Below are 27,334 nucleotides of genomic sequence, written 5' to 3'. Positions count from 1 at the left end.
ACGACACCGCCGTTTGGAAGGAAATCAGTCCAAGTGTGTCTTTGGTGGATGCAGCGGCAGGAAGAATCCAAACACTCAAACACTGTGTGTTTTCGTGTGTGTCAGTGGTGTTAGGACAGCACCAGCGCAGCCTTCAGCTAGCCTCTAAACACGATCACAGCGCTGACCTGTACACAACCTAACTTGTAATATTTGTTCCATTAAATCATAGTGATTTATTCCCAACAGTCTTGTGATTTTTGTAGCCTTTATCTTGGCTGCATTGCTTGCAGCCATGTAGGTGGGGAGGGGTTCATGAGGCCTTCGTGATCAGCAGTGGTGTTCGTCGGTCCTTAAACGATACGGTAACCCCCTGTATACTTGGGGTTCCGCCTTTGGAAATTCAGCTATTTTTATTTTTTGGGGTAACCTGTTCTCCATTATTTGTTGTCAAACTCACCTGGTATAAAAATCTTCCCGCCTTAGTACCAAGCAACTTCTTCTTTTCCTTTCGGCTTGTCCTGTTAGGGGTCGCCACAGCGTGTCTACACTATGTTAAACTGAGGGGAGGAGCTTCATTGAGGTTGTCATAAGTGCTTTACTATACTTGTGACATGTATAGGCAATCATAAACTTTTTTGGATGGGTGTCAAATGCTCACTGATTATTATTAGTATTTTTTTTTTTTACGGCAGGGCTCTGTCTCGGTCCCACACTATTTGACTGCACTAGCAATTGTAATGTTTATTTAACCAACTCGGTTTCAAATTTGTCACCATTGGCCCCTCGAAATTGTCAGCAATTTTCCCGTGCTCTGGTTGGCCAGAGCAAAACTCGTTACGTCCAACATTGACTTGCAAAACTGATTAGTTTCTATGACTGTGAGGTCATGGTGGTACTAAGACCCCTTTGAAGGTAAAGCTAGCAATTGCACAGACCGCCGAGGGTGTGAGCGCACTTACCGAGGATCTTGCTGATGTTCGAGTTGTGCATATCGGGGAAAGCCTGCAGGATCTTCCTCCGCTCGTCCTTGGCCCACACCATGAAGGCGTTCATGGGTCGCTTGATATGCGGCTCACTGCTACCGCGACCCCGGGCCTCGCGGAATATCCGTGAGTCGGACACGCTCGGGGAGCCTGAGAATAATAATAATAATAATAATAATAATAAAATAGTGGAGTCATTGTCAGGGCAAGGCAGGTAGATCTGGGTTTAAATGTAGGTATTAAAGCGTATTATCAGACTGTCATGTGCATGCCAAAGCAACAGGTGGTGCTACTGCAACGAACCGCCATTTTAACCAGAGCAGAAGAAACAAAATCCGATGTAATACAAATATGGAATACAATCAGGAAACATTGCATAACAGACATTATGATGTAAAATAAAATAAATGCTGAAATGAGGGCAGCATATCAATATTTGCAATTGGCATTGATATGTAGAAATGTGTATATTAATAAAATAAATGAAAATCAACGTATCCAATTTGTTTGCAAAAGATCATAATACATTTTAATAGTAAAAATGAAATAAATTTTTTTTAACTGTGACTTTGATGTAAAACTAATGACTAATGTGGAAAAAAAATAAAGAAAAATAGTCACCCTGGATGAAGAAAAATGATCAAACACGATGTTCCAAAAAATAAATAGAAAAAAATATTATAAATACTTTTAAATCTATAAATGTACATAAACATTTGATATTGAATTCAACCTCGATGGAGTAAAAATAATTAACTGGGGTGGTGTACAAAACAAAGATATTTGACATATTCAGCCTGGATAGAGGCAAAATATATATAATATATATAAATATAAAAAATGGTCAAAAAACTAACAAAAACAATAAAATAAAAATGCAAAAATCTTCAGGGTAGATGGCGTCACCACTGAAATGACTATTGAGTCTTTATCACTTATTTAGTTAAGTTGTGGAATGTCTTGTTCGCGATTGCGTATTTACCGTCGGAGTCTCCGCTCATGGTGAAGTCCAGCATGGCGTGGCTGAACTTGTCCTCAGCCTGCTGCTTCAGTTGTTGGCTCAGACTTTCCAAAGCCGCCTTGTCCTGCGCAAACAGGACCTTTGGGAGTCAGTGAGCGCGAAAGAACCACATGCATTTGTTTGAAGACAGAACTTTTAATCAAGATGCGCATGGCGGGAGAGCGGCGCTGCAATCTGCAATTTGAATTTGAAACGGTATTCCGGGTTTGCACGTTTGCGGCTATTTTGGATCCGCAGCCACCTGCGCGTTCGAGCGCGACGGCCCCCGTGAGCCCGACGCATTAGAGGCAGAGCGAGGCCACGCTGCGTGCCCCCCCTGGGTATTTATTACAGCCAATAAAAGCCTGATTCACTGCACATTTACATGCTTAATGTGCGCCGGAACGTGACAGAAGCATTTTTTTTTTTTTTTTTTTGCAGTTTAATGATACGATTAAGAGCGGGAAACAACCCAGCGTTGTCTTCTAAAACAACCTTCCCAAAACTCTCCATTTAGATGTGACCCGAACAAGCCGGCTGCACGGATGGAAAGCGAGCAGAGTGCTCACTTCGTATATTTCCTCTCTTTTTAGCTCAAAACAGTTTAATTGTTGGCAATAATTTTACAGAACAGAGGAGAGAGCCATTTATGTCTCATCGAGTCATCTGCGCCGGAGATTTGTAAGAATTATCTGGATGTCAGACGAGTGATCAGACCTCATTCCGAAAGGGTGGGGGGACACAATGTCTTGCGCACGCTCAGATATTAAGATTAAATATGATGCCCCACACACATGCCGCTTTTGTACAGGAGGGGATGAAGAGCGAGACAGAGTGGAAGGCAGCCTAGTCTGACATTAAGCCCCAGCGCCGTACACGACAAAAGTGGATTGAGCGGCTGACATGGGCGCCGAGACACAAAGTAGCGACAAAACTAATCCCTCCCGGAGTGTCAGAGACGACTCTGTTGTAGCGCTGAGGCGGCGAGGCTTGACACTCGCGGGGCACAAAGCCAAAAAAAAAAAAAAAAAAAAAAAAAGGGGTGGGGGGTGGGCAGACGGAGCAGAAGTTAACGTGCGAGCTGAGAAATCATCGCGGACAACCTCCAAAATTTTGAATTCATGCAGCACTAAAACAGAAAGATATCTGCCTTTCTTGTCATGTGTGGCATACATATTTCTAAAGCGGCCGCTCTGCCGTGGGATGTTGTACGGGCTTGACCCACATGGACTTTATATGTATTTAGCTATATTTAGCTGAGTTAAAAAAAAAAAATGTAATAATAAAAATGATTGAAATACATTTTTGGTCCCTTAACACTTAAATCAATCGAGACATGAATGACAAGCAGCTTATATTCAGACATTTTTGTCCTTTTGTATTTAATTTTGCAACAGAGAGGAAAATCAGCAAAAATCAACCATTTTTCTCCTGCAATTCCGCATCTTTTTTTTTTTAAATAGTGGCAATGTCATAATCTCAGTATTATGTTCTAATCTGTTAAAAAATAATGAGAAAGCACATTTTTTAATTTTAAAAGGGGCTCAATTAAGACAATTCAAAAATTGACTGTCTTTGTTCGTTTATTTATGACAGTGACATATAATGACAGGTAGAAAAAGAAAATATTATTCCACTAGATGGCAGAAGGTACATAACTAACCTCATCGCCAAAACTCATTCAGTGTATTTTATTATTTTTTTTGGTGACATTTTCTTCGGTAGGCGGTGTGAGATGTTACAAATATGAAACATGTGCCTTGGATCAATAAACGCGACCTAACGTCACCCTAGATCGGATTTGCTGCATATTAAAAAGCAATATGTCTCACTGAAGTCTAGATAGGAAATGAGTGAGTATCAATAATGTACATCCAGTTTTCAGCACACTGTTGCGCTGCCCGGATTCTCGTGTGTGCGTGTGTTTTCCCCCCATACCAGGCATGCGACTACCCAATGTGTTTAACAAATAACCACAATTTAGCTACGCTGCCGAGGAGCTGGCGCCGTCACTTCGCATTAACGTCCCACGGATGCTCTACGCTGACACACACACACACACACGCGCGCACCCTATCCGGACAGATTTAGCCCCAGCATTGTCATGCCTTTCCATTACTTTAAAATACGCTCACAGTTAAGGGTCACTGTTAGTTTTTTCTTCTTCTTTCGATACGCACTTATTAAATAAATACCGAAATAGCCAGCATAAAATTTGTAAAACGAAATAAATAAATACATGAATGTTGCTTTACTGGATGTGCCTCACCCCAGTGTGGTGGCATTCTGCCGTTAGAAAGGAAAGCCTTCGTGTGAGCGTCTGGACGTGAGCTGTGGCCGACAGCAGCTCCTCATGCGCACACATGCACACGCACGCACAGACATGTACCCTATCCAGACAGATTTAGCCCCAGCATTGTCATGCCCTCCCATTACTTAAAAATAGCCCACAGGTGTCAAACTCAAGGCCCAGGGGCGAGATTTGGCTCACCACATGATTTTATGTGGCCCGCGAAGCCAAATTTAGGGTGTCAATTTTCATGATTCTTGTAAAAATCTATATTTTATTCTAAATTTTCATATAATATAAATGATAAAGTTGAGATATGACAAGCATTTTTATGTTAATAGTTGAAAAACACTTTACCCTTGATTTCTGATTCCAAAACTAGTTCATAAATTGATGATGTAAATATGATGGGATGATTAAATATTTTTGTTCCATAGTCATAACGGCCCTCTGAGGGAAACCGGAACAACAGTGTGTCCTGCGATAAAAATTAGTTTGACACCGCTGAAATACACTCAGTTTTTTCTTCTTCTTTCTGTACGCACTTAATAAACAAAAACAAAAATAGCCAGCATAAAATTTGTAAAAAAAAAAAAATAAATACATGAATGTTGATTTACTGGATGTGCCTCACCCCAGTGGGGTGGCATGTGCCGTTGGAAAGTCTGCGTGTGAGTGTCTGGACGTGAGCTGCGGCCGACAGGAGCTCCTTTATGAATTTTTCGCAACGTACTCTCCAGCGCTTGATTTTTTTTCTGATATTTTGACCAATATGGCAGGTGGCTGTCATTCCTTTACCTTGTCGGAGCGCCCGTTGTTGAGGCCGAGGCCGCTGACGGCAGCCACCTTGGCGTCGAGAACCTGCTGCTCCCGCTTGAGCTGCTCTTTCATCTGGCGGGCCTCGGCAAACGCCTTGCTCACGGCCTCGTGGTCGTTCAGGTAGGCGCCCGAGGACAGCGACGACAGCAAATCTGCTGAGACGTGCACAAGGCGGCGAAAACGAGCGTTACCACGTTTGAGCAGCATTTCGCACAATTCACATTTGGGGGACGCGTGTTCGAGTTTCGGGGGAGGAGGCGGGAGTTTTTTCAGCCAGAATAAATCTTGCCTTTAGCCATGAGGTAAAGACATTAGCATACACTTGAGGAGGAGGGGAACTAAATGTGAGTCAGAATGCGCCCAAAGCGAACACGGCTCCACGCGTACCTGCCCTCAGACTTCGGCATGTACAAATGTGCATTCACATAACATTTAATTACACCCCCCCCCCCTCCCCAAGAATGCAGGCATGCGCATGTTCAGGGGGGCGGCCAGGTAACCCCTCCAAGTTGCCCGTCGCTTGCGCTCGCCGCTAACAAAGAGCCGCCGCTGGCTTAGGGGGCCTTTATCTGCGCTAAGCTGCCCCCGCTAATGCCATCTCAGGCCAGATTACCAGCTTCAGATTGGTAATGACAGAGCCGTGAACTCCTTTTAGAAGTCGGGGGGGGGGTCTGGATGTGAGAGGGGCCGAAAGAAGGAGGCAGCGAAGGAATCAGGTGGCAGTCAATTTTAATCTTTCAAAAAAAAAAAAAAAAAGAGGGGAGGGAGTTTTTCCTTATACACATCAATTTGTGTGTGTGTGTAAAAAAATGACAGTGATGCCAACCATCCAGACAAGTGTATGTGACCCAGATAGAGGGGGGGAGGCTTCTCTCTCTCTCTCTTTCTATCTCTCTCACTCCCTCTCTCACTCACACTCTCTCACTCCACACATCCCCCCCCCCCTTTAATCACTCCCGACAGGCAAAAAGCATTTTGGACCACAAAAGCACTCGTGACAGGAGGGTCGCAATGGGGGAACTTTTGTGACAGCGACAAACATGCACACACACACACACACACACACACACACAGAAAAAGCGTTTGAATTTGAAGGCAGTGACAGGCCTTCAATTTGACTTCAGATGGGAAGATGGATGGACAGAGAGAGAGAGAGGGATTGTGAGAGAGAAAGACAGACATGCCTCTGGGTCTGTTAGGTGAAAGAATGACGGATGGAGAGATGTTGACGCCACATACCTGCCCTTATGATGACTTATTCGGAAATATTGAGTGCATTATTATAGAAAGCGATCGGATAACCTGTGACGACAGACAATGCTGACATCCTTGTCCGGTACAAAAGCAGTATAAAGCAAAGCAAATTTATCTATATAGCGCATTTCATACGCGAGGTAACTCAAACAAAATATTTAAAAAAAGACAATTAAAACTGCATACAGTGCAAGTAATATGATCAAAAAGTGGATATATTCTAAAAAGAATGAGAAAAAAGAAGAGTTTTCAACCTGGATTTAAAAACATTCCCACTTGGGGCTGACCTCACCTCTGTTGGCAACTTATTTTTATTATCTGTGTGCAGCATAATAGCTAAATGCTACTTCACCATGTTTGCTTTGGACTCTGCACGCCACTATTTGACCCGAGTCAGTCGATCTCAAACCTCTACTGGGTTTGGATTCCGTAAGCATTTCTTTCATGTATTCACGACCTAAATCGTTTAGTGATTTATAGAGCAGTAGCAGAACTTTAAAATCTATTCTCAAGATGAGTGGAAGCCAGCGCAAGGACTTTAGGATTTGAGTTCTATGCTCTGACCGCTTTGTTTTGGTCAGAACGCGAGCTGCAGCTGTTTAATACTCTTTTTGGGGAGTCCAGTCAGAAGACCATTACAGTAGTCAAGTCTACTTGAAATAAAAGCATGGATGAGCTTTTCCTGGTCTGCTTGACACATACAAGACTTGACTCTAGACGTGTTTTTCAGATGGTAGAAGGCACTTTTTGTGATCGATTTGATATGATTGTTGAAAGTTGGGTCGGAAACCATCAGAACACCAAGGTTTTGGACTTGGTCTTTGGTTTTTAAAGATAGAAAGTCCAGGTGTTTGCGCACAGCAATTCTCTTTTCTTAATTGCCAAAAACAATTGTCTCAGTTTTGTTGTGATTTAGTTGAAGATAATTTTGGCTCATCCAGTTATTGATCTCATTTAGACAGTGGCACAATACCTCAATTGAACTGCAGTCATCTGGAGACACTGCTAAATAGAACTGAGTGTCATCTGCATAGCTATGGTAGTCAAAATTAAAATTTTGAAGAATTTGACCCAACGGTAGTATATATAGGCTGAACAGGAGAGGTCCGAGAACTGGCCCTTGAGGGACCCCATAGCTCTAAAACTAATCCATACCATCTGTCTCTTATAGGTTGTTTTTCCTCAGGCGCGATCACATTAAATAGACGAGATGGGTTCAGACTGTTTAAACAAATGTGAAAAAAAGTTATTTTCCAAAACTCACCCTTTAAGGGCTATATAAGGCAGGAGAATTATATGACTATTATCTGAAAGCACATGATCATTACCAATATGATAGTATTGATTAAAAAGGCCTAAAGCTTCAATTAGAGTTGTGATTGGTTCACGAAACTATAACCGATTGTTTACATTTGACTAAATCGAAAAATTCCAGTGTAGCATCCAGCATTTCAGATTGGTGCATTAAGTAAAAAAAGACGTTTTCAACAAAATCCTTCTATGTATTCGTGAAAAATGGCACCCTTTTTTTGTTGTCCAACAAACCCACGGCCGTATCAAAACGAGCGCGTCTCGATCCTTTTTCCAATTTGTCCAGCCCGCCAATCCCCCTGTGAACCCGCAACAAGAACCCTAATACGCCGACAAATGTGCCGGTGACCGGGTAAACTCGACGGCAACAGATGGCCCCCCGCGGCGGCAGCGGCGGCGGCTCATCACAAAAGCGTCCGAATATTCCACAGGGATCACGCACAAACTTTAAACACTGTAATCCATTTTTCCCGAACAAAAAACATCTGGGACCACAAATCCACTAATCTGATATTAAATCCCCAGATTTGTTGAAAAACAGTGAGATTAGCCAAGAAGTCAGATGGGGGGGTGGGGTGGTTAGATGACGGCCTATTGCGCATGGGAGGAGCGATTGTGTTTGCGCCGGAGTTGTGTGTGCCTGTGTGCTGTCATTGTGTCATTAACGGCGGGTGTTTGCGCTGTCCTGGCTCATGTAAGAGGCTTGTCTAATCTCATTGGTGATACCTCCTGTCTGTCATACGTGCCTCGTTTTATTATTCCCCCGCTTCAAAAAAAAAAAAAATGGAAGAGGGATTAACACCCTTCCATTTTTTTCCCCCTCTACCCTCCCCCACCACCACTTCATGTCTCTCTGTCTCTTTCAGTCACTAATAAACACATAACAATGCAGTAGGCCCCGCAGGCAAATAGTGACACGGAGGAGGGGAGGGAATAAAAAAAAAAAAAAACACAACACAAACCCACTAATTATAGCCTGTTACATATGTGAAATATTTGAACTATCGGCATGGCGTGAAAAATGGATTAAGCAGACAAAACGGTGATTCATTTATGTCATATTTCACGTACGCGTGTGAGGGCGCATATGGTCGGGGATGATTACGCCGGCGACAATGGGCGACACTTGCAAGGAACGGTGTTATTTTGGGTCGTGTGTGCCAACAGCACATCCAGGAATGTTGCCTTTAAAAATTGGGATTTACGTCGCATGGCTCAAGTGACACCATTTGGACGTGAATCACGGCGGTGTCAATAGAAAAGACAAACGGGATCTGATATCTTCGGGCCGTTTCCAAATGGGGATAAAAATCTGCGATGCCCAATGCGAGCTTGATGTCATCAAAATGCACCAATTTTTATTTAACTCATTCACTGCAAAGCTTCACAGTTAATGTTTCACGTCGCCATATTGACGGTCAAACAGACAGTACCCGAAATCTGTTGTGTTGTTGGTTGTCACAAGAAGACGAGACGGATATTCAAAGAGCTCATTCTATGAAATACCATCTGAAAAGACTAGAAAATATCGATGGATTTCGGCAATTAAACATGATGGATGGTGCCCAACTCAAATACACACATGCCTGTGTAGCGATCGCTTCATTTCGGGAAGTAATTATTCGTCTCAATCTCAAATTACCCAAAAAGTATTTATAATGCTAAATTAGCTCATTTGAAAACAATGCACATTTTAAAAGTCGCAAAGGTTTACGGAGGTTAAGTGTGGCCATAATCGCTTCCGTGTATGTTCCATGGAGACGACTCTGTCCTCTTTTTTTTCTTTTTCAATCAAAGTTAATGAATGCAAGTTTGTGTAAAACCAGGGTTTATTTATTTAAATATTGGTATTTGTATTCAATACTAGCTGAATAGATCGATGGATTCCGGCAAAGGTCAACGTGTCGCCGAACTCACTTATGCGTTCACGAGCTGTCAACCGTCGTCTTTTTTCCCCAAGTCATAGTTAATGAATGGGAGTTTGTGTAAAACCAGGGGTCATTTATTTAAATATTGTAATTTGTATTGAATACTAGCTGAAAAGATTGATGGATTCTGGCAAAAGTTAAAGTGTGGCTGAACGCGCTTCTGCATTCACGAGCTGTCAAAACCGTCACTATGTGGGATTTATTCCTGATGAGAGATCCAGCAACAAAGTATTTGTATGCGTCCAGACTTTTATACGTTTTCAAACTTTTGCGAGTAAATCTCAATGACTTACTCACCAGATCCACGTGTATATCCAGTTGTCCAAGGCGAGCAGAATCGAATTAACAGTTCTTATCGGCGAAAACATCAATTTCGGCATTAAATACGGGCCCTCTATGCTGAATTTATTTAATTTTTCCACGTTCCTTCGTTTATTTTACCTTCTAAATGTCTGACGGTATCGGACAAAACTCTGGGCTACAAGACATATTTCAGTGTCGTCTCCAACCGACTTACCATTGAGCAAATCTTAGCTTGACCAGCAATATGGCGAGGTGAACAAAAGTCCCTTGATTTTATGACGTAGGTGCACGAGCTCTATATCCGCCAATGGCAGTAAATAAATTCTCAAGTTATACACATGTATAAATACATACGCAGTTGCTTTATTCGTGGGGGATAGAGTTCAAGCACTGCTGGGTGTAGCGTAAATCTGTGAGTAATAACGAAGGCTCTTCTATTTGTTAATATTTGTGGCAGGTATGTGTGATGATGCGTGTGATGTGCAAAAAGTGTGAGTTGCACCAACCTATCGAGCTGACTCTGGCCGGAGGTCCTCCGATGCTGGAGGGGCCGACACTGTGCTTCATGGAGCCGGCGGGGCCCAGCTTGGCGGCAGCGGCAACAGGGACCTGTGGGGAAGTTGGGGGGGAGTTGGGTGACTTGCTCTCGGATGCCTTAGGCTTGGCCGACAGGTTCAGTGGCTGTGCACCCTCACTGTCCTGCAAAAACCAAAACAGCACAGTGTGGCCTGCTGTGACTCGGAATTTGGGTGCGGAAGAGAGACCTTCTCGCCACTTGCAAAAAAAAAAAAAAAATAATGGTAAATTAAAAAAAAAAAAAAATGGAGCCCATGCACAGCAATCTAAGACAAATCTGGCTGGACAGATGATTCGGTGCATGCCACTGCCCAAACAGCTCATCACAAGGGGGAATTAAATGGGACATTTCGGTGCAAACCACCGCCACTCACATGCAAAATCAATCACGGCCAATCACAGCCAAGCCACGCTCCCAACAGGTGGGGCGGACGCGTACATGCCACATGCAGGTCTTTGGACAACATGCACAAAGATGCTGTTCTTCGAACTTTTCCGCACAAAACGGAAATGACGTCATTTGGCAAATGCCAGCAACACGCCAAGAATCGGCTCCCAACGGCGCGCTCGCTCTCCTGCGAGTAATCATCAACCTCCGTGGCCGTGACCCGCCACCGCAAAGGATCCGTTACATTTTTCCGTGCTCATTTGAACCGGGACGTTCCGGCGAGTGCCGTGTATTAAGACGCCGCGTTTCTATATTTTAAGCGCGCTCGTTAATCTTAACGAACGGCCTGCCTCCGCACAACAATGAGCGCGTGACGACGCGGCACGGCGCCTGCCGGTTGTTATCGCGTTTATTGTCATGGCAACGTCACCCCTGCTGTTTGACCTAATCCGTTTCGGGGCGGGAGCTTCACGTGACAGGAAGGCAGGATGGATTCAGATCGCTTAAATGGCGGCATGTGAAGGCAACACGAGGCCGAGGATGGACAGTGTCTGCAGTGAGTTCAAATATGACATTTTGGAATAAATTCCACTTGTTAGCCGTCGCGCGGCAATATTTAAATCTCGGGGAATAGAGACATTCTGTTTCTTTATTTCCTTGTACAGTAATTAGTCTAATTGCTGCTTAGGCCGAGCAGCACAATACTGTGGATTCAAGTCCTCCGTGCGTAGGGGGGCGGTTGGGTTGCGGGGGTATCTATCCACTCATTAAGGCCGACTTTCACTGATTCCCACTCCTTAAGCCTTATGAGCCCCTCACAACTCAATTAAGCCCTTCCAATTAAGCCCCCCGCATGGGTACGTGCCTGCATGTGAGCACCACTTTGGAAGGCTGTGTGTGCGCGTTGAGGCCTAACCGGATTGTCCTTCATTAGGGGGGGGTCCTCACTAAATCGACAGAGAACCCCCCGCCACCAAAGATGCCTTCAGTGAGACAATGGGCCAAGGAGGACGAGCAGAGAGTAGGGGAGGTGGGTGGGATGTGGGGCGGGGGAGCAGGGATCTTCTCAATCCTGACCCATATTATGGTGGGCTTTGGCTGCGGAATGCGTTTGAATATTTATTACAAATAGATAATGCTTCTCATACAGTGGATGGGGGAATTTCCTCCCCGAGCCAAGCCAAATCCTGCGGTGGGAAGGTGGCCAACCTGCATTATGCCACTGTGGAGGAATTAGTTGCGACAGTCAGCCTGAGAGGCTTGGACCGACTTGTTGTGCGGACATGCGCGGGCGAGACATTGTTCAACAAGCTCTAAATCTTATGTGCGCGCGTTTATGTGTGTGTGTGTCTGTGTGTGTGTGTGTGTGTGTGTGCCTGCGTGAGGCCTCCGAATCCTTTGAAAGGCTTGGAATGTCGAATTAATGCAATTGCTTTTGTGTCTATCTTGGCCGATGAAACGGTCTCGAGCTTCGAGACGGGGAAAACGCGCAGAGTGGCAAGCGGAAAGCCGGACGGACGGAGGGTGATGTGTGGGGATGAAGTAGTTTATCCTGGGCAGGTGAAGTTTTTTTTTTTATGTGTGCTGTCGACATGCACAACAAATGCATTCCCCCCCCCCCCACTTCTCCCAAATGGGCGTAAATTTAAATGTATATGTGTATGTATTCCAATAGCACAGATAAAGCTGACGGAAAGCCCCTTTCACCCATATTTTTTTTTTTTTTTTGGGTGAACCAATTAATTGCAAAATGAAGTCTAAAAAGAACACGCACGTGTAGTCTGAAAACGCACTTTTCGGAGTGGGGAATGAATTCCCACATATTGGCGTAGATGCGTTGCCGTGTTTGCAATACTTTGACATCGTGTGACATATTTAAAGGGCCACTGTCATGAAATGCATGATTTTTAGTATGTTATTAATGAAAAAACGCCAGGCGGTATGGACCCATCTGTTTTTTTTCACCACAAAACATGATTTTGGCGTATATGGCTTTTTGTAACTCCCGCCATGAAAATCCTCTCGAGGGATTTTGTTTTCAAGAAGAAGGAGAAAGTGACGTACAGCGACGGGAGCTCCCTCTCGCGGACTCGTTTGTTTCTATTAGTTTTACGTGTGGGAAGGTAGCTCGCTGTTCCTTCGTGTTAGCCAAATTGCCGGCTAGTTGAATTGCTGGATATTGCTCGAACACTCGGAAGGATGGATTTACCCTTCATAAGTTTCCAAGAGGCCCGGTTTGTCGTGAAAAATGGATTGCACGGGTGGAAAGGACGAGAGCTTTGTGGGTTCTAAATGACAGGTAGAGGTGTATACAGGTGTTTATCACCACTGCGCGGAGGTGGATCGGGCGGGGAGTTGGTTCGGCCGTGATCCGCATATCATCTAAACATGGCTCGAAACGATAAGGTTATATTGCCCCCGACACTTCACTCGATTGTGAGATGTTTTGTTTGAAAAGCGTTTCCGTGCCAGAAGGGGCGTGTTCGTCTCCCACAATAGGGGCTACAGCATGTTTTCAATGGCGAATGTCCAGCGTGATGTCACGGGCAGGAGATGCAGCCAATATGGCGACCGCTTGGATGTCGAATGAGACTTCCGCAACTTTGCGCACGGATGACGCACTCTCCGCTCATATTTATTTTTTCGTGTAGGCATTGATGTGAATCATGTTAAATGCATTTTTGATTTCAATATTTATTTTAGATTGTTTATAGGGATGACACTTGACCGTTAAATGATCACGTTCTTCTTTTTTAAAATTCTTATATCATCCCCACCTCATTTTTAGTGTCTTAAGTTCATTTGCACACAAATTACAATTTTTTTTTATAAAGTTTGACAAGGGGTGCATTCTTAGGTTGGGCTGGGCCCACAAATGCCCCCCACATGATGCCATCACTGCATCGAGGTACTGTTAAATGCCCTGTGAACATCACGGCAAGAGATTATTTATATTTATGCTGCAAAACCAGCGAGTCGATAAGATGTAGGAAGGAATGTAAGGTTTTGCTCATTAAATGAGTCGGCTAGGCTGAGGAGCTATGTATAATTTTTTGGGGATGTAATGGAAAAGTAAAAGAAAATAGTCATCACCTTATAAAAATGTAATTAGGTCAGTAGTTTTGTGACAGTAGCCGGTTTCTTCTGGGCTCCATATGGCGCATACATTGTAGATCCAAAGGGGTAGTCTTGCGTAAAGAGCGCTGCTTGTATGCCGCAGTGATTTGTGCACGTGTGTACTAGTGTGCCATGGTGTCTTCTTCAACACCTGCGTGTGTGTGCATTTGTGTGTGTGTATATGAGCGCGCCAGTGTCTCACCCGAGGGTAAAGCACTTAAGCGATGTGTGCCTGAGTCCAAACAGCTGTGAGCAAAGGCAGGCAGCGGGTCTCTAAATGACTCGAGACCTGAGACGGAGCCCACAGGGGGAAAAGGCGCCTCTGAAATATACATGTCACTCACCCAAAGAGCGAGCGAGCGAGAGAGAGAGAGAGAGAAAGAGAGGCCGGTAAAAGAGGCGATGATCGAAGGGATGAGAGGGGAGCGCAGCGGTCACTCGGCCATTTGGGCTCCGCGGGGCCCGCCGGGGTCCGGCCGCGTCAGCTGCTCTCGCCGGGCAACGGGGAGGTTATTACAGCTTCTCCGCCACAGGGCACGGCGCTGCGGGTTCAGCCCAAGTCCATATATATGGTAATAAGAAGTGCGGCGCGGTGGAAGTATGTTTGTGCCGGTGATGATGTCGTCGTGCGCACAGTCAGGATGTGACCCTTCTTGTCAACAGAATCATGCCACTTGTTCTCGTGAGAATTTTCAAGTGCTTTCATTTTTTTTTTTTTTTGCATTTGAGAATGATGGGAAAGTGGGAATATCCCACTTGGAGCTGACGGGGCCTGACCTCAAAGCACATGAACAACAAATAAATTCATCAAAATGCCAGACAACCATAATCGGTCCCGATTTGTTGAGATATGGGAGTTCCGCGCTCCGCACGCACAGATTTCCATGCGGAAAAGTGGGTGTTGAATTGCAATTTCTTTAATGGCCAGTAAATGTACATAAATAGAGTTTATGTGGACTTTTATGGTCTTTTTGGGGCATCCCCCTTGGGCGTCGACATTGTTGTGTGGCATCACAGGACTATCTGGGAAAGTGTTCTGTTGCAGTACTGTCTCACGATAGGGACCGAGTCATATCGTCAATCGCCCAAAAAACACAATTTACGAACAAAAGCTATTTTAATGCGAACAAACCTAGGTGTTGCTCAGGTTTTTAACGCTTTTAGCATTGGGAATTTGAACACAAATGGCGCAGCAGCACATTTACACAGGCAATACAGGTATATATTCTTCATCCTCAGTTAAAATGACACATTTTACTACATCTTACTGAGTTTAGAAGTGACAGTCATCTATGTGTGTTTGCTTTGTATTATATCGCATGAACTCATAATGCACCAGTTGTCTACATTTACCGTATTTTCTGGACTGTAAGGCGCACGTAAAAGTCGTTAATCTTCTCAAAAGCCGACGGTGCGCCTTGTAATCCGGTGGGCCTTAGATATGGATAAAAATTGAGCCTTTAGTGCTACTCCACTTAATGGATGCATCACATAATCCCAGCCTCTGCTGTAGCGTCTGTTCTATGTGCCTTATAATGCAGCGCGTCTTATATATGAAAACAGTTTTAAAATAGGCCATTAATTGAAGTTGTGCCTAATAATGCGGTGTACCTTATAGTGCGGAAAATACAGTAATTATATCACTTTATGTTTTCACAAGTTATAATGTCATAGTGTTATTTTTTTTCTCATTAAAAAATGTTGCTATTGTCTGGAACGGTTTAATGAGTTTTCCATTCATTTCAAAGGGAAAAGACGATTTGAGCGTTTGAGTTCAAGTCAAGGCACCACTGCATGAACCACTAACTGTGTCAAGCTCCTCCCATTATTTCTGAATAAATTCTTTGATAGCAGATGCCACAAGTTTGCAGCAAAAAAGTTTTTTTTTTTTTTAAATATTAGATACGGTAATGGACTAGTTAAAAAAAAAATTGTGGAAAAACAAGGAGGATAGGCACCAAACAATGCCAAACCACAAATACGAGGTGTTCACTGCATCCCCATAATCAGAAATATGAAATTTCAAACTTCCCAGTTATCTGAAAGGCAGCATAATTGGGTGTGTGTGAAATAAACCCCGTATAAGTAGTATATTCCTTCTAATCAGCAAATGCATCGTCATGAAATAAACAATAATTATCACAATAATAACACACTAGATTTCTAAATGGAGCCATTGTTTGTGACTGATACGATAAGTGATCCATGGTAATTTCCAATTAATTAAAAAAGGGGCTCACAAATGTTATGAACATATTGCAGTTATCGATCGACATGGTTATTTTGGAACGTTGTAGAAGTTTGCAATAGCTTGATCTTCTGTGCAGTAGGGTAGGAAAGTGTGTACGTGCGTGTGTGTGGTCAAGCTCGCAAAGTCGGCCCACATATTCATTGGATTCCACTCGGATTCCTGCCGCCGCCATCGGCCAGCCAGCTGAGAAAATGGCACAAACAGTTGTACGTCCTCACCGCGTTGCGCTCGGTTGACGCGCTGAGGCTTTTTTTTTTTTTTTTTTTTTTATCGGGAAAGCCGATCGTCTGATAAGACAAGACGGGAAAGAGGCAAACAAGGGGCGGACCACGCGCACGTCACAATAAGACAAACATTGACGGCGTTTGTGTCGTAACGCTCGAAAAAAGCAAACGAGGCCATGAATGCAAGTTCAGCCCGTAATTGTGTCTGTGACTCTTAATATGATTTGCAGCAAAGGTTTGTAATATAATTAAGACCCTCTTGTCGTGGGTGAGCGCAGCCAAGGATGCAACTTGGCCGATTTTCACTGAACTGAGTGGGTGGAGGGGGTGCGGCACCAGCCAAAAAAAGAACTAATTGAATTTTGGGGCTGTTCCATTCGCCAAAAACAGAAAAAAAAAAAAAAAAAAAAAAATCAGCCGAGTTTTCTTTTTCCTTTTTTATTTTATAAATTTGGAGAAGGAATACACTCAACAAAATGCCCTTTGTGTTTACTGATTTACACTCATATATTTTAACCGGATGATAAAATGTGGATTTATTGAGGATTTATGAGCTACACATTTCATGAATGCCTATAAATTCACGATTTTTATTACTGGTCTATAGAGGCTGAGACACGACACGGGAATAACGTTATTATTTTGTAATAGTGGGCATCATACAGATATAAAAATCTGTGCCAAATATTAATTTGGAAGTTGAATTTCATTTGTTTTTATTCAGTATCTTTTATTCAGTATTAGTAATAATCACTCGCTTAAGACTCACTTTTATTGTTTGACTTTATCTTAATGGTGTTGGTTTTCAATTTTTTTTCATCATCCATGTATTTTGATAACAATTTTCACAGGCATTTTATTTTGTGTAATCAATTTTATTTTGTTTGTTGTTTTGAAAGTTTTAAATTTTTTAATTATTATATTTATTATTTTGTGGCCACAGTTAGTACCATATTTTCTTCTGACATTCCAGCTATATTAGGGTAAGTGTATAACAAATTAAGGTAAAATATGTAGCTTTGTAATATATATATATATATATATATATATATTTGACGGAATGTCAAAATTATATTAAAAAAAGAAAAAAATCCAGGATTATCGACAGCCCTATAACACAATATACATTTTCTTTAATGCATATCCTCACGAGGGTCGTGGGATCTATCTATCTATCTATCTATCTATCTATCTATCTATCTATCTATCTATCTATCTATCTATCTATCTATCTATCTATCTATCTATCTATCTATCTATCTATCTATAAAAAAAATTTGGGGGGGGGCTATAGGGCTGCAGATAATCCTGGATTTTTCTTCTTTTTTTTTTTTTTTTAAATATAATTTTGACATTCCATCAGAGGCTATTACGACCCTCTAGAGGACACAAGAGTCCAAGCTTGGCAGACGTCAATCAATTCCATTTTGTGGAGGCAAAACTTTTGGGACACCTTGAAAAGTTGTAATGGAAAATATATTGATCTTGCACATCCACAGTTTTTTTTTTTTTTGTGTGTGTGACTATTTTTACCACACAAACGCACTTTTCTTGTGTTTACCTTGGTCTTGTGTGGTTGCGGGGAGCTGCGGCCTTTGTCGCTCTGCGAGTGCGTGTTGGTGGGCGGCGAGTGCGTGCCCAGGTTGGCTTGGGAGGCCAGGCCGTGCTGCTTGGCCCCGGGCGAGACCTGCATGGCCGCCAGCTGAGCCGCGTACAACTGCTGCAGTGGTAGGAGGTGGGGTGTGGTGGGGGTCGGGGGGTGGATGAAAAAGAAGAAGAAGCAAAAGGAGGAGAAAGGGGCAACATGAATAAATGAATACCGGAGCGCGCACAAACAAAAAAGACGACGAGGCCAGCGAAAAAGCTCAAGAAGAAAAGGCCATTAGCGGCCGGGCTTGTTTGTGCGACACAGAAAGGGACATCGCTGCTCCCTCTCTCTCTCCCCCCCCCCCCCCCATGGGAGCAGTGCTAACAGCCTCTCTGACAGGCCCAGAGATGTCCCCTCCAGGTGCATCGTGGGAGAAAGGGGGGAAAACATCGGGGATATCGAGGTCACGCCGCGTGTGTTGCTCAAGGTGAAAACCAACAAAAAAAAAACTAATTTCTAACTTTCCATGCCAGCATGGGACACTTTTTACATTATTATTAAGATTTTTTTGTATTAATTAAATCAGCTTTACGAGTAGAACAAAACACAGCTTCCCACCATTATCTACGCATTTAATTAAACAGCATTATGCTGTTGGACTATTTATGTCACAACAGCGGCGAACACTAAAGCGTGTCTTGCCGGTCTTTCCAACGACTTGGAAGAGGCTTCAGTCCCCCTCAAGTCTCTTTCTTGTGGCTTAATACGAAATCTCCGAGATGGAGCTTTTTCTCGGCGAATTGTCGTGTGAAGAGAAAGACGGCGCTCGTGTTTGCGGGAGTGAACAGATGTGTTGTTTTTTTTTTGTTTGTAAATAGTTATGATTATTATTTATTTCTGGTTTTGTTTTGTGGAAGCCAACGTCCCGCCTTTTTCTTCTTTTTTTTCATCTTCTTTTTTTTTTTTTTTTTCTATAGTTTAACTTCCGTCCTTCTGTCGGGGTTTGGCGGCAGGCCACCGGCGTCAAACAAAGGCTGGTTTATGCAAATGGCCAAGGAAGAGACGCCGCCGTTGCGGTTCTCCTCTCTCTTTTTCCCCCCGTCGTTCTGTCTGTTTGCGGCTCTCCCCCGACAGCCGCCGTAACTCCCGATCCCCTCTGCCGTCTTGATACAGACATTTGTCTCTCTAAAGACAAATAAGAGTGAGTGAGTCAATTGAGCTGGCATCCGGCGGGATAAAAAAAAAAAAACAGTTTGGGAGGAACTCATATTTGAATGGGGAATAATCCGCTGTCTGTCACTGACAATATTCTCTGGGAGTTTGTCTCGGCTTTAAGAATATGCGCTTTTTCCGTGGATCTTGCTTGTCTGCGAGCATGTCTCCTTCGTTTGCCGACGAGTCCACGGCGTGCATCAGATGGAAATTCTGCAGCTTCCCCATGCATAACCTTAATGATGACCTTATGAGGAGTTTAGAAAACGGACGGATCGGAAATTGGAATTTGGATCGAATCTGGTTTGCTCTTGCAGTTTCTGGCTACACTGGCCGCTCGTAAATGGTAAAGTGTCTTCATGCATTTCCACATGCTGAATTTGGATCTGGACCAAACCTGGTTTCACATTCAAGCTTTTGACCTTGACCCAGCTGACATACGACTTTACTTTAGATATTATTACTTTTGGAGTCGAATGGGCGGCTCAGCTGGTAAAGTGCTGGCCTCACAGTTCTGAGGACCCGGTTTTGATCCCGGACCCGCCTGTGTGGAGTTTGCATGTTCTCCCCGTGTCTGCGTGGGTTTTCTCCGGGTGGCATTCCGGTTGCCACGCACATCCCAAAAACATGCAACATTAATTGGCCACTCTAAATTGCCCAAAGGTGTGATTGAAAGTGCGACTGTTTGTCTCCATGTGCCCTGCGATTGGCTGGCAACCAGTTCAGGTTGTACCCTGCCCGTTGACAGCTGGAATAGGCTCCAGCACTCCCGTGACCCTCGTGAGGATAAGCGGCAAAGAAAATGGATGGATGGATGCAGTCAATGGATGCTTGTGGGTGTTGCTCATAAATCCCCCGTTTGGAGTCGCAACATCTGCTGCTCTTCCCGACTCAGGAGTTTAATTTATGGCCACGCGGTAGACAGGAAGAGCTGCCACTGGTGTGCGTGCACCAACGTGGGGGGGCAGGGGTTTCTGGGGTGAGGGAGGGGATGGTCCTGGAGTAGGTTCTGGCCGTCCAGCGACGAGGGCCAGGTCGCTGAGATCAGATCATCCTCAACTTCAATTAACTGCTCTGTGTGGCTCGGCACCCACCGAGCGAGGTGGCCCCCTCCTCGCCTGCCCATCGCCCTTCCACGGGCTGCACCCCCTAGCCACTAGACCACAGGCACAATGTGTTTGTGTGTGTGTGTGTGTGTGTGTGTGTGTGTGTGTCCTGCCATATTCGGACCAGTGCTTCAAAGGCCGCTTTATTTGCAGACTGAATTGAGTTCCATTACAAGGCCAGCTCCTGTCACTCAAAGCTTGCTCAATGGGCCGGCGTGCAATCACACACACACACACACACACACCACACACACGCAACAGAGGGCAGAGGCACTGCCGAGGACGCCCAGAGCGTCGCCACAGCGGCGTGCATGTCAACAAACAGGAAGTGACAGCGCAAACCCCCCTGGGGTGACTGGAGGAGCACAAGCGTGGTGACACACACACACACGCACACACATACGGTGAATCAACAAATAAGACGGGAAATGCAATCATAGTTGTTGGATAAGAATAAGGAATTTGAAATGTCACTCCTCAGATGCACGTGTGTGTGTGTTGTGTGTGTGTGTGTGTGTGTGTAGTGCATTTCAACTGTGACAACTATCTCTTTGCTTTTTTTTGTTGTTGTTGTTGCTCCTAATCCTCAATGGCACATCTGCATAAAACGTGCGTTTTTGCATGTGTGTGTGTGTGTGTGTGTGTGTGGTGTGTGTGTGTGTGTGTGTGTGTGTGTGAAACCGTGTCCAGACTAAGCACTATTGACACAGTGTCATGTGAAAATGGAGTTTTCGGTTTACCACGGTGCATATATTTTTATAAGAGTTGAATAGCTCCCCCACACTTTAAGCACATTTAATTTTATTGGAACACATGATCCAAACACACAGTGAATAGATTTAAAGACTCAGCAAAGAATGGATCACATAAAATGACTAAGAAACATGTATTGTCTGTGTGTTATGTTTGATAAATGCTTAGGTATGTCACTTTAAGAGGCGGGGACTAATGTCAGGATATCACGGTGTCTGCGTGCGAGAGTCTTGGGTGTGAGCTATGGTCAGCAGCAGCAGCAGCAACTGTGCGAGCGTGCACATTGTTTTTGTGTTTGTTCTCCGAGTATTCGAAAAAGGTCCGAAAAGTGCAACGGCAATCGCGGTTGTTGTTTCCCACGTGCGAGGGCATGAAAATAAGTAAACGGTGAACCCCTGCCTACTTGCCTTTTGGCATTCAATTTAAATTTGCGGTTTATGTGCTCAAGCCAAAGCCGCGTCTAAGATAAAATGCTGCTTTGGTGCCGTTTTAGCGGCAAGCAGCGATGATTGCAGTGCGTTGAGGATCTTCCTCTCCTTAGGCCTCGCTAATTCTCCATTACCGCTAGTTTTGATGAACCACAATCCAGCGAGGGAACACCATTGTCGTCGTGTGCATTGTATTGTGCATATGTGCGCATCTTGTCATCTGAGTGGGTGGTTATCTTTGGGTGTGTGTGTGTGTGTGTGTGTGCGTGAGATGCTCCTTGGTCAATAATCTGCGGTTTTAGTCAGATTACCAGTACTCCGCTCGCTCTTTGTCGTCGAGAATTCGACGGGCGCTTCAGTGAGGCCGCTATTGTTGATGTGGACACTGAGAACCATTGTGCGCAAACTTCTAATGGATTCCTCCCTGTCTGTCTTTCTGTCTGTCCCGCTTCCTGCCCGCTAATGCGGAATTGTCGCCCGTGAAAGGAGAAAATAGAAAAGAATCCTGCAATCCTTGGAATCCACAAAAGGACAGTCACCCGGATAATGTACGAGGCGCAATCGAAAAGATCATCGGGTTTGACGACAATCTGCGAAGCAATCTTACCTCTTAGAAACATCTCTCAGAATGATGCACTGCAACCACTGTACACTCAAATAATGACTATAAAGTGAATAAAATACTGCTCCATGTATCATGAAGTAAAACAAATGGCAGGATTAAAGGGCCATTGTCAGGAAATGCATGATTTTTAGTATGCTATTAATGAAAAAAAACGGCATCCAGTATGGACCCATGCGTTTTTTTTCACCACCAAACATGATTTTGACATGTATGGCTTTTTGTAACTCCCGCCATGAAAATCCTCTCGAGGGATTTGTTTTCGAGAAGAAGCAGGAAGTGACGTACAGGGCAGTTTGTTTCCGGTGATCACGGCTTCGGCCGGGGTGGTTCATCTACGCCGCGCGGAGGTGGATCGGACGGGGAGGTGGTGTGACCGTGATCTGCAGATCATCTAAATATGACTCAAAACAATAGGGTAATATTGCCCCGGTCACGTCACTCGATTGTGAGATGTTCTCGTCGAAAAGAGCTTCCGTGTCAGAAGGAGGGTGTCCCATAGTAGGGGCCACAGCGTGTTTTCAACGGCGAATGTCCGGTGTGACATCACGGGCAGTCGATGCAGCCAATATGGCGACCACTTGAATGTCAAAGGAGACTTCTGCAACTTTGCACATGGATGACGCGCTCCGCTCATATTTATTTTTTCGTATAGACATTGAAGTGAATAAGGTTTTATGTATTTTTCGTTTCAGTATCTATTTTAGAATGTTTATAGGGATGACACCTGGGCTCGGAGTTCTTGATACAATGTGATCGTATTAGATTTTGTCGGTGTACCAAACAAGTGTCAGCGTATTGATTCACGAAGCTCTCGCAACCGCGCGCTGATTGATTTCCCGATCGCTGTCTCTTGTGTATCTAATTTTTTTTTTTTTTTTATCAGCATCCCTCACTGTTCCCTTTCCCCCGCCCGCCTGCCTGTTGTCAGCCTGTCGTCCATTTCTCCGGTGTACAGCGTGGTAATCCAGGACAATATGTTCCAACATCTGCCTCTCCTTATGATGCCTGACCCACGCCATTGACCCTCTTTAAGCCACACACACTCACTCACTCACTCACAATCACACGCACAATTCCCCCTCGCCGGTCCACCTTTTTCCGTGCACGCTTCTCGCCTAAGTGCATTTGTATCTGCGGGTCTCACTTGTCCTTCTCTGCCCATTTGTGTGGATAATATCAATAATATCAAGGGTCAACAAAGGGGTCAGATTTATACAGTCTAATGCACAATGTCACACTCATCTCCCCCCCCCAATCCCCCCCCCCCCCAGATTAAGATGCTAAATGCCAACCTTGTCCACTCAGTTGCCGCGGAAAAACAGCGCGGGATGCGGCGTTAAGCTGCCGCTGAGTGTCACAACGGCTCCCGTTCGTACCAACGCAGAAAGAGCTTTAAAATCGTTAGGAGATTAATACATTCTTCTCGGAACCTCGGAGCACTCTCGGGATACTTTCCCGCCGTGATCGTGGCTTTCAACGAGTTTGCTCGGGGGCATCCCGCACTCCCGTCCAGTCTAAACGTGGAGGATTCTTGCGTGGTTTGCGTGCGTCTGGATCTGCCTTATCAGTTTCTGGATCGCCACTTATGTTAATTTCACGCAACGCGGACAATATGATTTCGTTACACGACGTGAGCAATTTCCTGTGCTGTAACTAACGATCGTGTTATTATGGCTTGTGGGTTTCTTTCTCGTCGGAAATTTTTTTTTTTACGACAAACAAATGATAAGTCAGCTGCGGTAATGGCCCATTAGGTATTTACGAATATTAGTATTTTCGTGCGTTTTACAAACCACGACACAAGGCCAATTATCTCGGTGTAAAATTGCATTAATAAGCAAGCGTCACTCACAAGCGAGTATTATCGTTTATAAATGCAGGATTCCCGATACGTGCGTTTACCAACACTTATTTACGGCGCAAATGCACAAAAAAAATGTATCTTGTTGCTATGGCGACCTAAAGACCAAAGACCTCCTTATCAAATGCGATGATCCCAAAAGAAATCCTCCCATATTTAGACTTGGTGAGCCCGGCCAAATCTCTGACAAAGCCTTAATCTCAACGTGAGCGTGTGTGTGTCTGTCCGTGTGTGTGCGAGAGAGAAAGTGTGTGTAAACGTGGATGGATGGAAGATGTTTTTTTTTTTCTTTCTTTTTTTTTTTTTTTTGGGGTGGACAAAGCCGAGATTTTAAGTGAGTCGTAACACGGAGAACATATGGACAGCTAGATTGCAGCAGTGATCTGAGGACATTATTCCCGGGCTGAACACACACACACACACACACACACACACACACACACACTCGGCCGAGTCGTAATGAAATCAGCGGTGGCACCGGGAAACGTTCACCCTGATAGCATGGCTGTGTCACACAGCCATGCTATTTCTTCCCGCGGTGCTTCACATATGGGTCCGGCGGGGCGTTTGGCCGAACAGGTGCGCCGTGTATTGCGCGATGTGACCCTGTGACCTTCATGAACGCGAATTCGGTGCGTCCAGGCACCTGTCTATAATATTGTATCACGTTTGTATGGGATCATTTCGGGATGAAAATATTAGGAGTCTGTTCATGTCCCCCTCGTATTATTCCCACCGATATAGCGACGATTATTGCACTCAGAAGATGGAAATTTCATCGTCCATACCTGGAGCTGAAGGGGTCCCAGGCCCGGTGTGGCTGCAGCGGCTGCGGCCATTGTGGTGGGGATGAGCTGGAGAGGGTACGGGTCACCTGTGCAAAGAAGATCATTTTAGGATTGAGGCCGTCTCGATAGTTGCCATCAACTTCAGGCATCAACATTTGGTTCACAAATACTGGCCGAACTTGGATAAGAAGCAACCTTCGGTTTTGTAAATTGTCGTTGCCCGTAAATTGCCAATAATCTGCAATTTGGGACAATTCACGGAATTTTGCAACCTGAGTTGTCGGTAGTTTTTCCCCTTAGTTAGCGAGAACACGAAGCAAACACAGAGTTCACTGGTAGCTGTTAAATCCCTGTTTTTTTTAACTGCTTGCCCTTACCCATCACACCCCCCCCCTCCCCGTGCAGCTGTTAAAGCTGCCCTTTGTGAGCACAGTCTTTAATGAAAAGCCTGATTGTGTGTTTTTCTCCCCTAATACTCCCTGACAAAAGAACGGTGAGGTAAGGGGGGTTCCGATAAAGCGGGCCGTGGTGTTGTCAATAAAAGCGACCACTGCCGATTCTACCAATCTGGTCCCGTTTTCTTCATTTTATGTGGTCGGGGGGGGCTTAGCTGTCTGTTGTACTTCTCCGCTGTCATCACCTGCACTCAGTGGTCACGCCATTAGCTACACCTACCCCACCTAATGACATATTATATTTCAAGAACCACAAAAACTGGCATGTAATTGTAATATATTGACACTTTTGTGTCGTCAAAATAAGGTGACGGAAATACTTTACTCCGAGGTTGTGCGGTCTGGTTGTATTTTATCGTTAGCGGACATGACGGGCACATGCCCCTAATTTTGTGCCTGTTCTATATCCCACAAGGGCTGATAAATGAGGAAAAGAGGGAAAAAATGGACTTGAATTATTCGCGATAGCGACAGGTGCAGATAGCCGTAATGACTCGGCAGGAGAGTTGAAGGGGGCTACTAATGCACTTAATTGTCATGCAAAGTCAATCGGAATCTGTACAGAATGGAGCCTCTTTAAATAAAAAATGAAAAAAAAAAGTTCTTCTTCATTGCAACCTGTGAATGTTTTTTAGGCTTTGGACCATCAGAACCACTCTCTTGGCTGCATTACTTGTAGGAGTGCCCGTGTACAGTTAAATGTCCTGGCATGAGCCGAAATTTCCGGACATATTTTCCCATATAATGCCGGTCCCAAAATATATTTCTTAGGAGAGAGTTTTTTTCCCCCTCCCCAAAAATTATTGGAAGACTTTTTTTTTTCCTTTCTTTCCGTCACTCCCCAGACAAACGTGAGCCCGCTGGATATTTGTGCTGCTGGTGCAGGGTCGCTGTGACAAAAGAAACTGAAGACAGAGGAAAACAAAGCTGAGCCTCAATCCTTGTTTGCTGTCCTTCAATTTGTCAATTTTCAAACTACCGTATTTTTCGCACGATAAGGCGCGTCTAAAAGCCTTTAATTTTCTCAAAAGCCAATGGTGCGCCTTATAATCCAGTGCGCCTTATATATGGATCAATATTGAGCCTTGAGTGCAGCTCCATCTATTGGATGCATAACGTAACCCCAGCGTCGACTGTAGCGTCTATTCTATGCACCTTATAATGCGGTGCGCCTTATAGTGCGGAAAATACGGTGTGTTAATACAGTAGTACAAGACTTCTGGTGGAAAAAATGATTGTGTTACAGGGGAGTTTGGATTTAGATTTGCACCTCGTCAGTACCAGCACAGAGGTCTTTTGGAAGTGATGCAGTATAATTAATAGCAAGAAGAAGAGGAAGAGAAGGTCCCTGACTACCTCTAATAATATTTGTTGTTGCCAAATAGTAGAAAGAATAGTGTATAAATTGATGAGTATGGCTGTCTGCTCTGTTTGTATGCGTTGCTATTCTTAAAATTACTGCGACCTCTATGATTTCTGTTAGCCCATCTATGGCGTTTCATATTTTATGTTACAATTAAGCTAGCGGCATCTCATGAGCTGGTTGGACATTTTGGGTGTTTGACTATATGATTTTTGAATCTCTTGTTTCATTTTATTCAGTAAACTTGGGGGTGGGACTCGCACGCTTTTTGTCCTATTTGCGGCAGTACTTTATTTTTGGTGTTTGCTACGTCGCAAATACATCCCTGGCTTCCACGCCTGCGCGTGTGTGGGCTGCGTCGCAAACCCGTTCTGGCTGCGTCCCGTGTTAATGTGAGGAGAACCTGGGGCAGGTCACATTATCACCCTCCCCCAAAAGCCCCTCCACTTCAACTAACCCCCCCGCCCCCCCGTGGAGCATTTTATTCCCAGCATCCCCTGGCAAGTGCCCACTTCTCTCTCTTTCTTTTTCTGCCGTGGTAAACAACACATTGCCACACAGCCGGAGCGTGATAGCCAAAAAAAAAAAAAAGTCATGTTGCTTTTATAAATCAAAAAATAGAAGACAAATGGTCTGAGCCAAACGGAGCAAGAACGAGAGAGATAAGCAAATGACAACGGTGAATTAAGACTGTATCAACCAGGGGGATTCAAAGTCTGGCTCGAGGGA

General features: G+C 44.4%; 1 protein-coding gene across 9 annotated transcripts in view; it reads right to left on the bottom strand.

Annotated features, from left to right (window-relative positions):
- Window positions 1–27,334, bottom strand: part of sox5 (SRY-box transcription factor 5) — an 88,952-nt gene that overhangs the window by 5,241 nt on the left and 56,377 nt on the right. For 3 of the 9 annotated variants that reach the window (XM_061806664.1, XM_061806667.1, XM_061806668.1), the window contains 6 exons: window positions 24,788–24,873; window positions 17,988–18,146; window positions 10,377–10,569; window positions 5,054–5,229; window positions 1,948–2,050; window positions 942–1,115 (listed from right to left, as the gene is read on the bottom strand). In XM_061806664.1, coding sequence (XP_061662648.1) covers window positions 942–1,115; window positions 1,948–2,050; window positions 5,054–5,229; window positions 10,377–10,569; window positions 17,988–18,146; window positions 24,788–24,873 — 891 coding nt within the window. The remainder of the gene's footprint in view (window positions 1–941; window positions 1,116–1,947; window positions 2,051–5,053; window positions 5,230–10,376; window positions 10,570–17,987; window positions 18,147–24,787; window positions 24,874–27,334) is intronic. The other 6 variants (XM_061806665.1, XM_061806671.1, XM_061806669.1 and 3 more) reach the window with 5 other exon arrangements.

This window comes from Syngnathoides biaculeatus, chromosome 20 (assembly GCF_019802595.1).
Source record: "Syngnathoides biaculeatus isolate LvHL_M chromosome 20, ASM1980259v1, whole genome shotgun sequence".
Lineage (NCBI taxonomy): Eukaryota > Metazoa > Chordata > Actinopteri > Syngnathiformes > Syngnathidae > Syngnathoides > Syngnathoides biaculeatus.
This window is presented reverse-complemented; position numbering and strand designations above follow the sequence as displayed.